Source organism: Copidosoma floridanum, unplaced genomic scaffold (assembly GCF_036245765.1).
Source record: "Copidosoma floridanum isolate Cflo_tuat_1 unplaced genomic scaffold, Cflo_Japanese_pri ptg000030l, whole genome shotgun sequence".
In the NCBI taxonomy this organism is placed as follows: Eukaryota; Metazoa; Arthropoda; class Insecta; order Hymenoptera; family Encyrtidae; genus Copidosoma; species Copidosoma floridanum.
This window is the reverse complement of record NW_028321907.1, coordinates 32,721,250-32,739,006: the sequence shown is the minus strand read 5'-3', so window position 1 is coordinate 32,739,006 and position 17,757 is coordinate 32,721,250. Positions and strand designations below refer to the sequence as shown.

Genomic DNA, 17,757 nt, shown 5'->3' with positions numbered 1-17,757 from the left:
AAGGCTTTATCGTACAGGTTTTCTTTGTAGTAAGTTTGCTCCTGTAACTTCTCTTGATAGGATCACAGTGTCATATTATTATGTTCGAATTCCTGCTAATAGCCGTGAAATATCTGAGAACGATGTTGATAGTCACGGACAGAGAAAGGATCTGTGGCCTTTAATTTCTCTGTATTAGTGATGGATTTTTGGATATAAGAAAATGAGGCTTTCTACTTTGCTAACAGAGGGTCCGTGATCTCTTGGGCAGCCATTGTGAGTGGAAGCAATAGTCTTGAGAGTTTTATAATAGTAAGTTTGGTAGCACTGCTCAAGCTTTACGCTTGCAAGCGTTGGATTTCTGAACGACCGCAATGGGACGCACAGATTACTGTAAGCGTATACTGATTGCCGAGTATCTGCTGCTCTCTGATGGCGTAAAGAGAGAATACAGTGCTAAGAGAGAATGCACAAGTGTATGTATAGCGACGCGCGACTCGCGTAACAGCTTAGTGGGTGGAGGGAGCGCATGGAAAAATCACGGAGCGGTCTGCCATCCTTTTGCTTGTCCAATTCGCTTGTTAATGGAAGAAAAAAAAAGTTGAGTTGAGTATTTATTGACGACAAGAGACTCAAGGTCCTACAACGTTGTGGCAATCACAGTATACAAATCTTACTCAGCTTAAACTAAATGAAACAAAATAAAAATAAAGAAGAAAGATAACAAAAAAGGTGACAAATACGTCTCACTCTCGTCCATGCCCATCCATGCGTTAACATTAACCCTAAAAAGTACTTTTTGAGCCACCCTTGAAAACTGGATAAATCGTAGCCTAAGCGTAACTCAGGTGACAGCTCATTCCAAATACGTGAAATGGCAACGTGAAACGCACTCTGACAGCATGAAGTGAATGCGCGTGCTGTTTTTATGTCCAACTCTGAGCGATGATGCGTACCATATTCGTCCTGGGATCTACACACTAGGCGATTTGACAGGTACAAAGGTTGACCACGCCTAAGCACCGAAATAAGCAGGTAAATACCCAGGTAAATTTTGCGTTCACGGAAAGGGAAGATCGCTAGAGACCTATATACAGGTGTAACGTGATCCGAACGGGCACTGGTAACAAACCGCAGGCACGCATTTTTACACTGAGCTCGTTTTGTGCTCAACACACCGGACATATCTAACGCAATTCCGAAAAAGGAAAAGAGAGAGAGAGAATGCTGCTGCTTTGGAGCCTCTGCTTGGAGCCGTGCGCGCGATTTTACTCATCGTCGTATCTTGCTGTGTGATAAGACAGAGGGGGTGGGCAGCATGAAAAAGTTTTGCCTGCTATCCTTTTCGGCCCTGCTTCTTGAAATATGGCCGATGATCGGCCCCTACTGATAGATAATGGTCGCGAGATAGGATTGCGCTATCTCGTACACTTGACGCTTGTATGGTGATGAGCTGCGAATGTAATCGAATTTTTCACTTGCAACACATGCACGCTGTACTGAGCTCAATCAATACCGGGGATGACCACTTTCCCTGACATCTCATGGTCCTCCAACAACATCCTGGTTGATGCCAATTTACTCGGTATTCGGCTCGAAGGACCAAATAAATAAACCAAAGACTCAAGTCAATGTGTCAAGTGCACGCTAGGCTGAGCATTGGGAGATAATAGGAGTTGTTAAACGGACTCGAATTATTTGCACACAATCACATTACAGGTTTCATGTTCGACAAACTTTATTATAGAATTGCCCTATGTTAACTCAAAACATGAACACAGGAATGGCAAGGGCTATCATTATGAACTCTTCACTGCACGATGAGCATGGCAAGGAAAGAGGAGTGGGAGTCCTTATTAAGCGTTAACAGCACGTGCTTAGCGCCTTTGATCAAGTGCTGGGAAATTAAAAATTGGGCTAATGGCCTTGATAGTATTACCTATCCCAGTTATTCATCCAACGATCCCTTTCAAATTCCTTTTTCAAATTTACACGACCCTTTAAATTGGTTCTGCCTGTATTCTATACACAGAGCTCCTACAGTGTCGCCCTGGGGTGCAAAGCCAGCCGTGAGACTCGAGGAAAAATCTTATTCAGATTTATCTTTTGAAAAGTTGACTTAACCAGAAGTCGAACCCTCGCCTAACAAAAGCTGTATCTCAAATTAACTTTTCACAAACTGAGCTACAACGACTTTAAAATAGTAAATACGATTATTACGAGGAAGGTTATACGGCTCTCTTTTTAACAATGTAATCATTTTGTAAAAATAAAAATATAGTTACATTTGCAACGAATAGTAAAAGTACGTGTTACTTCAAAAGTGTAGTTTAAATATTACCTTAGAATAATCTATAAAATAGATACTACTTAATTTTTGTTTGGATGTTAATAATTGTGTGTGTACTCTGATTTCAGATAAGTATTGAAAAGAATGAACAATGCACTCTTTATGACAACTCTGGACGAGTTAAATGGAGAGTTAAAAACTCACAAGGAATCGAATCACCTGTGCCGGGTGTTTGTTTTATACTTCATCCACCAGATAAAGAAGCGACAGATGCGGCCGAAAAATTAAGGCGACAGTACGAAAGGGGCGTTAATCTTTGGCAGAAAAAACAACTACGCTTACGTCAAAATATGATTTTTGCAACTATTAAGGTAACTATTTAGTTTTTTTACATTTTTTCCTTAATACTACTTAGTTTCTTATGTAGAAAAATCCTAAATTAAGCTTGTAATTGGTTCTAAATGTACGTATGTATATTTTACTTGTATGCGTAATCTGACTTGCTTTTGGCTTAATCTCTTGCTCACACTAGTTTTTCACAATTACAAATAAATATGTTACTTACCTTTGTTAGTGGAATTATTATTTTCTATTTATGCTACACAACTTTGATTACTTCATCATAAAAAAATTTGTAGATTATGGACTGTGTTAAAACAAAAGAAATGATAAATGACTCGCGTGGGCTCAATTGTATCATGGTCTCATTCTACAGCAGTTTCTTGCATGGTTAATGATGTTATAAATTACTTAAGGTCAGAAAATTTAACACAATCGTAAATATTATTTATAAGAGATTTTCATTGTAGCATAAAAATGGAGATCGTTTACATATAAATTTAAATTTTGACTCGAAGAAAATTAATGAAAATTTCTAGAACATTTTGTATTGATATTGTCCATACAAAAGAATAGAACCTTAAAAAAAATTACTGTTTGTTAAAATATATACCATTTAATACACGGGTAATCAAATCACAAGGAACCAAATATTTTTAGTATTATATATAAGCATAAAAATTTAGTTCTTTACTATTGATTGTTCATAATTAAGGCTTGGAAAAAATATTTTTCTACATCACTTTAACAATGGTGTAAAAAATACATAAGGTGGGCTCTTCAGCCCCCAAACTGATCAGCCAATTAGGAGGCTTGGATCAAGCAACCTTCCATATTGGATTTTCCACCAATGAGCGTAGAGAGCGCGTTATTTAACTACTTACACTTTATTGCTGAAAATAAATACAACTCGACTCGAGAAGTAGTATTAAATTAAAAGCTTCGTACGTACGATAACGTAAATTAGATTGCCAGAGATAAACGAAAAAGCTGACTTCTAATGTTAAAATTCTCAGGAAAAGAAACAAAAAGTGTAAAATTTGTTTATTGAAATATTTAATAACTTTCATGCATTGTATATTTTACAAATAATCAGATCATATAGAATTATATTTATACGTAAAACAGTGCACCTAACAAATTTGAAATATAATATTTATCGAGTAAATTTTTTACCTTGTACTCTTGTTTATGTGTAGTTGAACAACGCGCTCTCTATGCTCATTGGTGTAAAATTCAATATGGAAGGTCGCTGTTCCTAACCACTTTACTCTGCTGCACTACACTTCAAATATCACTAAGCCATACCACCTCGAGTTGCACTATCAAAGCACATACATCTTGATATCTCAATAAAGTAAATTTTGATTTTGATTTTATTTCTCTATTCTTCATTTAATTCCTGAAACAAAAAATACTTCCTATAAAAATTGAACCAGCAATCTATTGAACGTGAGCCAAATACTCGACTTATTCTGCTACAAACGATCCCGATTCTTGCATACCTAAAAAGTGTTTTGTTAACTTTGATGTTAATTTAAATTAGAATCAAAGGTTCGTATTTTTTAATTTAGTTGTCAAAAGCCAATTGTGTCATTTTTAGAATATAATTCAAATAATCCTAATGACAAGGTTAAGAGCTATTTTTTCAAAAAAAAATTTATTTTTTTATGGTAGACTAAGTGGTCTCTGTCAAATCAAAGTCCGTTTTGGGGGGAATTTGGATATGCTTAATAGGCTAGGCTCTTAAGCTTTCTTAAGTACAAAAAGTAAAATATTAAGTAGTATATCTAAATGTGTGTATGAATATGTTAAAGAAACTAAGTTGATTAAGTTCCTACAACTTCAAGCAGAACAATACAGAAAATAATATCGAAATGTGTGTACGAAAAAGTTTTATGAACATTTGGTCGTGTGGTTGCACATGGGTATTTGGGGCGTTTCATGTCAAATGTTCTAAGCCACCAAAACAGTTAGTGTCCAGCTCGTAATTGTGGCATTATAATGGACTACAAACATTCATGAACACACAAGATCAATGTATTTTTTACTCAGCCTTCTAGCGGTATTCGCAGTTTTTTTAAAAATATCAATTTAAAATACAAGAAACATAAAATGCACTTTTTTTTAAAGAAAGGCATTTTAAACTTTTTTCAATGCTCTCAATCAAAAGAGCAGGATTTTTTACGTTAGCATACCAATCTTTACAATACTATTTTTTGATTTTCTTGAAATATAAAACGATAAACCGTACGGTGGTGCACAGTGGTCATTTAAAAAATTTTTTTTATTCAAAATCAAATATCTCCAGAATGGAAGTAGCCAGACTAATAACTATTTTTGGAGCTTGTAAGTAAGTGATCGTGAAATATATAAAAACTATTTAAAAGAGTGTCTGATAATTTTCTAACCTTCAAAATTTGGTCAAATGCGTTTTTTTCAAACATGAAGGAAAACTAAATTCAAACATGCAAAATACATGCTGTGGGGCTTTTGAAGTTTAGATTATGGTATAATGACTTATCCTTTACTGGTATTTATGCATTTAATAACTCATATTTGCCGAACATAACCTTAAAAAACGTACAAATGAAAATAATTCTAAACATTATATTCTTCTGTCTCAAAATGGTATACCTCTGAGATCTACCTATATATACAGACAAATGAATTGATAGTTAGAAAAATTGAATTAATTAAAAAAAGATTAAATAATTTTCAAGGTAAAAGTACGACCGTATATTGCTACTGTATGATCTGTTGTGTAGACAATACTTTTTTAACAAATTTATTAATCCATATAAGGTAGTTTCTCAAATGATCCATTTTATAATAAAAAAAATAAAGTTTTTGTAAGTTTTATTCGTACTGCGCCAGTTAATTTCGTAACTGTTGCAGTTATCAAATTTACAAACGTAAATCTGATTGTCTTTCTACTTACGAATCTAAAAAAAAATAGGAGAATGTAGCGATAAAAACCAACGAACCAGGGTTGCTGTTTTGAAACAAAAAAAATAAAAAACTTTAGGAATCAGTTTTGAAACAAGAAAGAATTCTTATACTTACACTTGCCCCGGACTTCTGGTCATGAAAGGATTTGATGAGAGAGTTTTCTTGCACTGAATGAAAAACTCGTACAGCAAAAGAGTTCGTGTCTAAACAAGGTATACTTGCATTTTTCATAAACAAAAAAAGGTAAAGTAATCCTAAAATAAACTCAAATTGCAGTAAAAACTTTGTTTTAAAATGATTAGGTAAGCTGAGTAATGCCTGGCATAAGGGAATACGTGTCTGTAAAGTCAGATGACAGCACCAGAAAAAACCTTAAAAAAGGATTGTTTCTTGGCAATTTAATTGAAATGTATTAGCTTTTTAGAGATAAAAATCTTTCTATAAGAATCGGCATGAAAAAATTTACAATTGTGAGACCGTCGCATTGTGTCTTAACTGGAAGTAGTAGCACAAATAAACTCTGCGTTTATGTAAACTATGAAAATGTAAAATTGATGCTTGCCGCTATCGATTTCGACGATTTGACAAACAATATGGAACTACATTTTTAAAATTATCTCGATTATTTAAAGTCAATAGTATGTGTAGACAGTGGAGTGTGAAAGGGTGAACACGAGACATAAAAAACAATAAAAAGTTGATTTATAGCTTTTAAGATTATTTTATTAAAACAAATCATTGTCGTTATACATACCTTACTCGCTCAACGCTCTGGGCCAACTGACTCGCTGCGGCTAACTCTCCACTGTCGCAGTTCGCCCCTCGCTCTGTCTCTCTTTCTCTATGCACCCCTTCTCTCACCGTTTCGCACACATACGTGCACAAGCACAACGCACTTCGAGCAGCCTCATGACCTGTCGACTTTCGATGGTCGGAAATACGAGTGGATCGTTGGTTTGCCAAGCAAGTTATTTATCTCGCAAACTGGGAGAATTCAAAAAAACTCCATCGAGATTATTTTAGAGTTAAAATTATTGAAAAGTTACTCGCGTGGTTCAATCTCTTACAGTATGTAATGTGCCAAACAATCGATGTTTTTCAAATGGTTGTTTGAAAAATTGTCCAAATATATCAAATTCACGCCAACATTCACTTGACTGTCTCGATACAAATAACATCTTGAATATCACTTAAGCTGTACGGTTTCCTAGTGATCGCTGTACCCTTGCTTCAAACAGCATTAGCACACGCGAAATTGAAGACTTGCTAGGTAAAGAATTAATTAAATTCAAAACACGTTTTTTTTGCTAAACGAAAATTTATTGTTTTAAATGGGTTAAAAAAAAATTTTTGACAGAAGAGAATTTAGAGTAAGTTTAATTTGGTGGAGAATTATCTGTTTGTTGTACTTAACTCTATTAAATCGTTGCATTGGAACAATAATATGGTTAACCGATGGCTTTTACCTGCGTGCTCTATTTTCAAACCAACGGTAAACTTAAACATCAAAGTATTTCAATAATTTGACACAACCTCAGCTTTGATACAGTTTCGATCTACGAGTATCAAAAAATTATCATCAAGTTTTTAAAATCGAAATTAAAAATCAAAGAAACATATTATTCATCGGATGGTATGGCTCAACACTTTAAAAATAAGAGTAGTTCTTAGTTCTTAAAAGTATTTTACTATAAAGAGTCGTACAATGTAACAGCTTTAGAATAAGAATCTAGAATAGGAATGGCTCAAGCAATCTTGGGAACACTCAACTACCATGCAATTCTTCTATTTAATGAGTATAAAATGCAATTAAAAAAATCTCTTTAAATTTAGAATACCAAAGATTTTCCCTAAGATAAAAGTTAGTCAAAAAAATAAGGATCAAATAATATCAAAGGTTGTAAGCTCGGAAAAACTTACGGTCAACAGTACAAATGAGCTTCAAAAGCGAAGAAATGTCAACAATGAAACGTAATTGTTTTGCTGTATGCCAAAATAAATATGTAAACGTATGAATACATGAAGATTTGTTTTAATTCAATATATGTATTGTGAAAATCATTCGCAAGTAACCGTAATGACGTGCGCTGTGTCAGGTTAAGCTGTGCCATCGCAGCGTCTACTTCATTACTTTACATTTCAGGAAAAACAAAAAATAGTATTCTGAAAATTGCTACACTGACTTAAAAAATCGTTTTTCATTATATGCATTAAAAAAAGTATTAAAAATGTCCTTCTTTGATAAAATATGCATGTTGTGGTGTTTTCTTATGTTGAATAATTATTTTTTTTTTAAACTGAGAACAGTATCGGACAGTTGAAAAGAACGATTCTATGTCTTAACAAATTTTTTGAAGTCTATTATAATGGTGAGTTAGAAACCGAAAGTTTTGGCGGTCGAGTGCTGCGCTATGACATTTGACATGAAACGCCCTATTTATTCTTTTATACGTATATTCGTATGCATGCACAGTGATTCATCGTACATTTTTACTTTAATTACAGGTGGTTAAAGACTGGAGTCTTCATCAATTTCTCGATATGGGAAAAGAACAGCGTACTGCGATTCGGAAGGCTTTAAGTGAAGATGCAAGTAAGTTGCTTACTGAGGGTGATACATCGGATCCTCAGCTGCGTCGTTTGCGCCGTGAAATGGTTGAAGTCAACCGACTTTTTGATGATTTTGAAAAGCGTGCCTGTGCTGAAGAAGAGTCTCGACGTGCTGGCTGCATTTTTACTGAACACGCATCTTTGCTTCAGCAATCACTCGACGATGCTGAAAAACATTTAAATGATTTCATAGCAGCTCCCTTACCAAGTGACCTTAATGGCCTAAGTAGTCTTTTACTAAAGCATTCAGAGTATGAGAAGAATCTACACAAACTCTCCCCAGAACTTGATCGCATGCAGAAAATTTTTCGAGGAATTAGTCTTAAGACACCAAAAATGAAGAATAGACTTGATACTATCATGGAAAAGTGGAATACTATCTGGGCCTTGAGTAATATGTATATTAAACGACTAAAATTTTTAGAAGTTGTTCTTGTTGGCATCGAAGAAAATTTATCAGCTATATCTGAGTTAGAAGTAAAGCTAGCTTCTTTTACCGAAATTCCTTCAGAATTTACGAAACTACAGAAAATTTTAGATGAATTAATCGCATTACATAATACTATTGCACAACAGCAGGTCCTCATTGACCAGTTGAATGATAATACTCGTATTGTTAAACGCTTTGTAGAAAAGTCGAGACAGAATTATGTACCTAGTTGCGATATAGAAAAATTAGACTCAGAAATCGATAAAATCAATACAAGATGGTCAAATATAAGTAGGCAATCAACAGAAAAACTTCGTTGTGCTGAAATTTCCTATGGACTGGCGCAACAGCACGAGACACCTTCCAAAAATGAAACAGATTTAGTTTATCGAAATGACGACACGCTTGAAAAATTTCCTGCACTTAGCACCACAAAGGTCTGTTTAATTGACAATTTTTCATTAAAATGGCTATATAACCTTGGCATTACTGCTTTTCATTTTCAGAATTTCCTTATTAACGAAGTTGATCGCGATCCAGCAGTAGAGGCTCTGAATGATAGCAGTACACGTTTTCTACGTGAAGGCAAGGTAACTACTGTACATTTGATTTTTATATTTTCTCATGCTGTTAATGCCCTTACATATACTGACGTATCTACACATAATAAACATATACTTTTATGCAGTGGAACATTTGCATGTTTTTTTTTTTTCATTCTTATTTACTACACGTTTATATTCTAGCTTTCACAGTTCAAGCTACTTTAATAGTTAGTTAAGCAAGCCCTCTTTTTGTCTGGAGATGCTAGATGATGCCAAAAACCACTTATCTAGGTTTTTAAACAAATAATGTATCTGACTGCATGATGTCTGTACCTCGGGGGGCTTCCTTGCTGAAAGAAGTAAATATCTGCCCAGCTAATCACTAAGTTCGTATCAGTTTTAAAAGGGAAGGTATGGTAAGCTTGTATTATTGCTGCATAATGCAAACTTTAGTTTGTTGGATGGTCAAATTGATTCATCTGAGGGGATTTCGCACTAGAGGTCTGTACTAAAGACTTGATTATTTAGGAAAGAAGAGAGAAATTTTGAGAAAAGAAAATAAGGCAGTAAAGGTAGAGATTCAGGATACTTAAGGACATTTTTTAAGGTAGACGTAGAATATAATACAGTAAAAGACAATTTATTAAACACAGTCCCTTATTTCAATCTCTCACTCATCATCTGATCATCTCTCACTCGACAACTAAATCATGGTTGATAACAGCTCTTATGTGTATTGTAGACTAGTAAAACTAGCAGTAATTTAAAAAAAAATAAATTTTTTATGCTACTTATAAAGAACATGATGCAAAACAGCTTAACAAGAGTGGTTTGTCTTACGATGGCCAGATGGCGAGTGCTCGTGTTTTTTAATATTACTTAATGTCAAGTAATCAGCACCTTCAATCAATTTAACGATTTTGCGTTCATGAGTAAAAGCTTACAGGCTGCTTAATCCTATGCAATCTATTGGCATTACAATAGGTTCAATAGTAGCCTATGAAAACAAACTTTTCCTAATTTAATGTCTTTTGTAATGCGATTCAAAGTGTCATCATAAGTTTTTAACAACCATTTGGCTTTAAAACTTACTAACATCAAACATAAATATAAGGTTTAAAATACTACATGTTAAACCGTGTCTTTTATTTTTGGAAAAGCGTCCAAAAGGCCTTTCTAAACTAAGAAGAGAAGGCTGTGCTTGGATTCTCAGTCTTTAAGTTCTTATTTCTTAGTTTGATTGTTTCAAAAAAAACGTTTTTACGAGGCTTAAATTCATGACCTCTTGCACCTCAGCTAAAAACGACATACACTTAGCCACGAGCTGTGTCTGCGAAGAAAATGCCTTATACCTCTATTATATTGTGGTGGTTCAAACATATTTTTACTTAAAATATTTATTCCAATTTGTTGATGCATTCACTTCTAAACATTTTATTTGTTATGAACATTAATAAATTATTTATATAATTAAATAATTTTTTTTTTAACTGTAAAGAAACATTTTTAAGTAGCAGCTGTTTTATGTCTTAATAAATATTTATTTAATTCCTATTGAATTTTTGAATTTTTACTTTAAAAACAAATGAAGTAATAACTAGATTTACAATTTTCTTAGTTTTTGAGATTTTGTCGAATAGTTTTATACATGTATTTTTTCCTTAATAGCTTATTTTTACTGAGTTCTATGAATACAGTCATTGATTTTTAGTATACCTCATTCTTTTACTATTTTGTCATTTATGTCTAAGATAATTTTTTGTATTAAAAATGTTGATTCCAATTAGCGAAGAAAAGTCCAGAGAGGTAAGGGAAGTGTAAATATGCAGTAACGCTGGAAAAATTTCTTATCGATATACCTATAGCCATGTTTTTACTTATACTAGACTCTTTTATTGATATTTTATTGAGAAACTTATTTAAAGATCCATTTAAGTGTTGAATATGTTTATATGATACATATCTATCATACAAAAAAATTAGAAGATTCAGTAAGGATTTTTTTTTAATTAAACACATTAAGAATTTTACAAATAAACGATGTGCAATTTTTTTGTGTAATATTTTTATAGCATATTAAAAAAACGATCCGTGTTTTCATAATATTGGTCGAAAAAACTGATGCGGATTAGTGTTCTGAAGCGACATTTACTAGCATATTATACCACCTTTTTATACCACAAAACAAAACGGTGCTACAGGATGTTATGATTCTTAGTTCACGCATAATGAGTTCTCATGATTATTATATGGAGAGGAATCACAGGAACGGACACGAGTTGCTTAATTTTTTTTCTCAGTTCTGTCAGTTCTATCAGTGTGATGGGCTACTATGTATAGGCCCTTGGCAGGCACATTACTCTGCTGCGCAGCATAAAAATTACGGTATGATACAGACATAGATCTTACATATATTTGGGGCATTCCACGTCAACTAGAATAAAAAAAATTTTTTTTTCAAAACTTTGCATAATAAAACTTTAAAAACCCAGGACAGATTACACTCTTGTTACTTACAATTATACAATTGGAATGTCTATAAAATCGCCGAGCTTGCAGATCTTATGGGCAATCCTAAATAATAATAATAAAAATAATAATAGGAGCGGCGTTGGCTCAGCGGTAAGCGTGCTTGTTACTGATATAACGCTGTTCTAGGGGTCGTAGGTTCGATTCCCGGTGAATGCAGATTTTAATCGGGAAAAGTTCCTATGTAAGCCCGGCTGTTATGGGGCAGTTTTTTTCGTGAAATTTTCCTTCAGAGTAATTCCAAAATTTTTTTCTTGCCCCACAGGTCTTCGGGCCTGGGTGAAAGCGAAATAGTTGTAGGGCTATAGGTAGGGATTAGCAGATCCGATGTATCAGGCAGGGATCGTCAACTTGACTGGTGAGAAGTGGTCTTTGCAACATGGGGCTTTTCCAGAGATGCAAATTAGCCTGGATCCGATGCTTCAGTAGAGAGCGCTGGCTTAACTGGTGAGAAGTGGGCATTCTGAAATATGGAGTCCTTTTCGGGGAAAGGCTACACAGTGGTGAGTGGACCCGATGCACCATTGGTGTAAAGTGTCAGCTTAACTGGCAAGGTGTTTCACTGGAGATATTCGCAGTGTGTCCATGGATTAGGTACAACATTAGTACAAGGGTTGGGAATGGGTGCGGCTATACACCTCCATACATAAGTGGTGGGTGGGTGGCCCCGGTGACGAGGCCAGTAGGCTGTCATGCCAACCCGGAAAAAAAAATAGAACTAATGATAAAAATAAAAATAATAATAATAATAATAATAATAATAACAATAATAGTAATCATTGTTATAATGATAATAGAGGTAATAATGAAGATAATGATAATAATAACCACAGTAATAACAACAACAGCATTAACAAACGTTTCTCAATTTTTTTATAGTTCAGCATTTTTTTTAATAAACAATTATCCATTTAATTGTTTTAAAAAATTTCTTTAAGTTCTCACATTTTTTATAGTTGGTTCATTAATACAATATTTAATTGATGTATTATTACATATTAATGACGTCTTATTTTTTCGAAATTCTTTTATTCGTAAAAAATGATGTTTAAACTAAATTTACTAGTGTTATTTATCAGAAGGCAATCGTGTCATTTGTGTAACGAGGTAAATCTGGCCTCCAGGCTTGTGCTGCTCTCGCTGACGCAACGCGTATGACGTCACACCGGCAAAGGCTTACCGTCCCGGAATTGTTTTTTTTTGTTTTGGCTCCCAGAAAAAGGAGAAGAGGACAACGTAATGCGAAGCACAGCAGCAACCGTGAGGAACAAGTACAAGTGAGGGCACGCTATACTGTTCAGGCCTTGGCGGTGGCTCTCGGGTATGAGAGAGAGAGAGAGAGAGAGAGAGAGAGAGAGAGAGAGAGAGAGAGAGAGAGAGAGAGAAAGGGGTCTGAGAGGTATGCGCTGCGGTTGCAGCGGGACGGGTTGATGCAGTCTTGAGTAAGGAGTTATCGTGAGCGGAGAGTGCTAGCGAAGTTCTTTTGTGTTCTTGAGCGAGAGAGAGAAAGTGTGGGACTAAGTCGTTTTGGGGAAGAGAAGGAGATCGGGTGCGTTGCCATTCTTCTTTTCTTTCGGTGTGCGTATCAGAAGTCACGAGAAAAAAAGGAGAGAGAACTCAGTACGAGGAAGAGACATTGGGATAGAGACGTCGCTGCTGTACCTGCACCCCAGGACACCGGCCTTCACGGAAGAGAGAGAGAGAGAGAGAGAGAGAGAGAGAGAGAGAGAACGTGAGGATCCGGAAAAGAGGAAAGGAGAGAGAGAGCCAAGGGACTAGCCACAGCTCAAAAACCACCGCGCAGTTCAAGCAACTGCGAGGCTTCGATTCGCCACCGGCACGAGTTCGAGGAGCCAAGAGGTAGCGTATCTCCCTCCTCCCCGTTTTCGTGCGTCGTGCTAGGGTTCGCGAGCACTGGTAGGATGCTTGAACACGGTACAGGAGTAGTGGATAGAGTGAAAAAGAGCGAGAGAGAGAGAGGATGAGAGTGTGTGAAAGAGCGAGAGAGAGAGAAAGAGAGTACGAGACCATCGCAGGTGCATGCTTGGGAGTGCCGCTGTAGGGGTTCGCGCGTTTCCGTCCAGAGTACGTGAGCTAAGAGATCGCAGTCGAGAGGAAGAGAGAGATTGAGAGAGGACCGAGACCAGGGACAGAAAGGGGAAAGGGTAAGGTTACCAGGAGACAGAGAGAGAGAGTGCGAAGAAAACCTAACAGGACGAGTAGGAAAGAGCAGTGGAGAAAAATAGAAAGTAAGATTGTGTGGACAGCAGGGCAGAGAAGGGACAGGACTGAGAGACGGTGTAAGGGTGCGGATGAGGGTGTGCGCGAGTGCTTGTGTGTGAAATTTGCCAGGATCGCATTAGGGCAGCGACTTCTCCCGGTCTCAGGACCCCTAACAGGCGCTGGCAGTTCGCGCAGTGAGGCGGAACTGCTGTATCGCCGTCAAGGAGTTAATTTGTAAAATCGTGCTAAGAGTTTTATTAAACAATTTCCTTAAGACTTAATATGATTGTGTCCCCCGTTTGTTTTATTATTTTCCTCCTTAGAAGAGAGAAATCCCGTGCAAATCCTCCTTTTTTATTACAGGTGCAGAAATCCAGAGGACGAGGGACAACAAGGAGACGGACGAGAAGTGTAACGTCCGCGGCTTCGGTACTACCCTCCTTTTTTTTCCCTCTTTACAGGTACAGGAGTGGAGCATGACATTTGTAAAATGTAATTTAAAAAAATCTAATGACGAGGTTGTAAGATGTGCAGAGTTGACGCAAACTGTTTTTATATGCACACATTTTTTTTTTTTTTTTTTTTAGTTTACAATAATTTACTATAAATTTATTATCATTATGTTTGTAAGTGTGTATTTATTAAGCGTTTACTCTTATACTGGCAAGCCTGGTAGCACGTCGTGCTATGGCTTTTCTTTGTACTTTTCTCACCTACGTCATGTATTCTTTATAAGTCTTTATTTATAAAGCATGAAAATATTTATTGAAACGACATTTAATCAACGTACATAACTATAATTATTCTATTAAAAATTATCTTACATTCATACACAATATCGTATCATAGAAGGTATATTTGTATTTATTTATTGTCCGCTGTGGAATGTCAAAGAAGAATAACTTAATACTAGCGTACCCAAGGACATACCGTTTACTGGTTTTTTAAAATGCGAATGTCTTAAGCTTCTAAATTATTTTTGTCCTACACTGTAATGATCAATAGTGTGTCTTCTTGAGGGCTTTAACTTTTATGATTGTCTACTTTTGCGTTTTATCTAGAAACGGTTTATGCAAATTAAAAAAAAATTTTTATAAAAAGATAATTATGCTTGCTTCATTTGTTCGTAAATTTAGAGTTATGGGCTGAAAAGTTATAGACCCAAGATACGTGACATTTATTTTCAATTTTACGATTTTTTCATGGATATTACATAAGTTTTGAGTTTGATTTTCAAGGAAAAATGTCTTTTGTAGATTTTTTATGAGATGCATTATTTTTTAACAATAATTTAACCGTAGCTTATTTTGTGATATTCAAACCTTGTGTAATTTTTTACACTCAAGTGACTTACTTAATTCAAAAATACCTTAAAACACTTTTTATTCATAAATAATTAAGTATATAATACTATTTTCACTTTTATGATTAAAATTACGAAGGTTTTTATAGTGAATTGAAAATAGTTAAAGGAAATTTTTAACATTTCGATTTTTTAAATAAAAATGACCCGTTTGTACTTGTAATGAATATATTTGATTTTTTTATTTTTTTCATTTTTTTTTTTTTTTCAAATCGTTTGCTAACTTTCTGAAGTTCATATGGTGTTCCTCGTTATCAAATGCGAAAAAGTGAAAAAAGTGTGTTGCGCTTCTTCAACACAAGTCAGAAGAATTTGAGGTCTTGTCCTCAGGATAATTTTGATCACAGGAGATAATCTTAGTATAATGTAGGGCTGGACTGGATAGGGCAACTATGTTATTTTCCTGTACTAGTTATAAGGCTAAGAAGCGGCATCTTAGCCTAACGCGAATGTTAAGCTTTAAAAGGCGTATTTATATTTTTGTGCCCTAAATGTTAATTATGTGCTTTTATGTAAACATGTTAATGAAAAGATGAAAGTCGCTTGAAAATTAAAAACAGTTAAAAGCAAACTAGTGATCTGAAGGTCTTGTAGCGGTGTTGCGATTCAGTCAGTTGTGCTCTAAGCTCTCACAAGAAGGGTATGGCTCGCAATTTTATTGTCAATCTCTTGTTATTTTAATAAATTCTCTTTTTAACTTAATTTTAATACATTTAAGCTTTTTTTCTTTTCTTTATTTGTAATAGTATTCTTCGAAAGATTTTAAGAAAATACTGATTATAGTTATTTCTCTTTATCGTGCGCCGCTTTTAGATGAAGAAGAATTATGTTTACAAATCGTGTCATAACTTAATCATATTATTAATAAATTACAGAAGTGGATTTCGATTTTTAACACCGCCTAAAATGTCATCATGTTTTTTGATAAAATTATGGATTTTTTAGAATCGCAATCTGTTTAAGTTTTTTAGTGTAACTATAGAGCGAAAATCACTGGGAATGTAATAAACGGTTTGAAGAAACAACAGTTTGCATAAATATGTTTGATATAATCAAAAAAATAAAGGATTTCTAAAAACAATATTATGGATTAAAAAGTAATGTAGAATCAAAAAGAAAAAAAATAGTTTCCTATAGTGCTTGGAAAAATAGATATGTTTTAAAAAATTTTGCAGTTAAATAAAAACTTTTTGCGTACATAATCGAATAAAATAGTAATTAAGATTTCTAGATAACAGCATCAACTTCTGTCTTTTGGCAACTAATGCTTAAAATGTAGAGTTTTAAATTCTCTGCTCAATTTAAAATTTTTTTTTTTTTTTTCTCTTAGACCTTTTCCAGAAAACAATTAAAGAGTCATAACATGCAGAATCTACGTGGTTTTAGGTGATAATTGCTTACAACATTAAAGACTTATGCAGAAAGTCTGACTTGTTATATTTCAAAAAAAGTTTTAACCAATACAAACATGTTCCTCCCTTCAGAAGGCTGATACAAAGTTGCCGTATAAAGCAAGGGCAACAAGGTAGATGTTCCAGTACTCACTCACTTAAGCAGATAAAATCTCTCAATAGTCGTTCACTTTTTTTCTTTTGTAGGCCTTCCTTATATTTTCGATTGGGCTTACACGTTAATTTGTATTGAAAAAGTAATTAGTTAGCGTCTGAATAAATACCTGATTTATCTACGTTTTAAAAATATATTTTGGGAAATTATCGACTATTGGGACAGGATTAAGTACTGGGACATCGACCTTATTGAAAATTTTTACGAATTGAATATTTTTGATACGTGCTCTAAGACTGCCATTTTACAAAGCATATTATTTAATGACTTGCACCGGTTACAATTATTCTATATTTTTCTCCAAATTTTCTTTACTTTTATGTAAAAACTGACATAAATATTACTATGTAATTCTTATCTTCAAACTAACACATAACTTACTTAAATGCCCTGATCTTTCTATACTTTTCTCAATCAGAAATCCTCAATAGCTTTTGAGAAATCTGCGTTACTTGTCAGAAAATACTTGTCGTAAAAACTGTCTGTACTACTCTTCCATTTTCTGCGTAAGACGATCATATAATAGTACTTTTTAATGTCTACTGAAATCTGTTACCATACTACTTTTTAAATTTAACCTAAAAATACTTTTTCTAGACAACTAATATTATGAATTCCCAGTAGTTTTTCACTAGTTGGTCCTCTAATTATTTAAACTTTAATTAATTTATAGCTCAAAATAATTTATTTTGTTAGCGTTTTATATTTGTCTTATTTTTATTATTGTATCACTTAATATTGTTATATTTTTATGCGTCATTTAAAAATTCTTTTTTGTTACTTCAATTTGCATTACTTTTTATTAATTTACCTCATCGCCCTTCACTAACCTTGTACATAATTAAGTATTCATTTTAAATACCTATTTTTATCTATTTTTGCATACTACTAAAAAGGTAAATAATGGAATTTCATACATATAATCGACTAA

General features: G+C 34.2%; 1 protein-coding gene across 1 annotated transcript in view; it reads left to right on the top strand.

The window, feature by feature from the left end:
- Positions 1-17,757, top strand: part of shot (dystonin-like protein short stop) — a 1,026,404-nt gene that overhangs the window by 421,075 nt on the left and 587,572 nt on the right. The window contains exons 9-11 of the mRNA XM_089596194.1: positions 2,398-2,640; positions 8,066-9,037; positions 9,107-9,190. Of these exons, the coding sequence (XP_089452320.1) occupies positions 2,398-2,640; positions 8,066-9,037; positions 9,107-9,190 (1,299 nt within the window). The remainder of the gene's footprint in view (positions 1-2,397; positions 2,641-8,065; positions 9,038-9,106; positions 9,191-17,757) is intronic.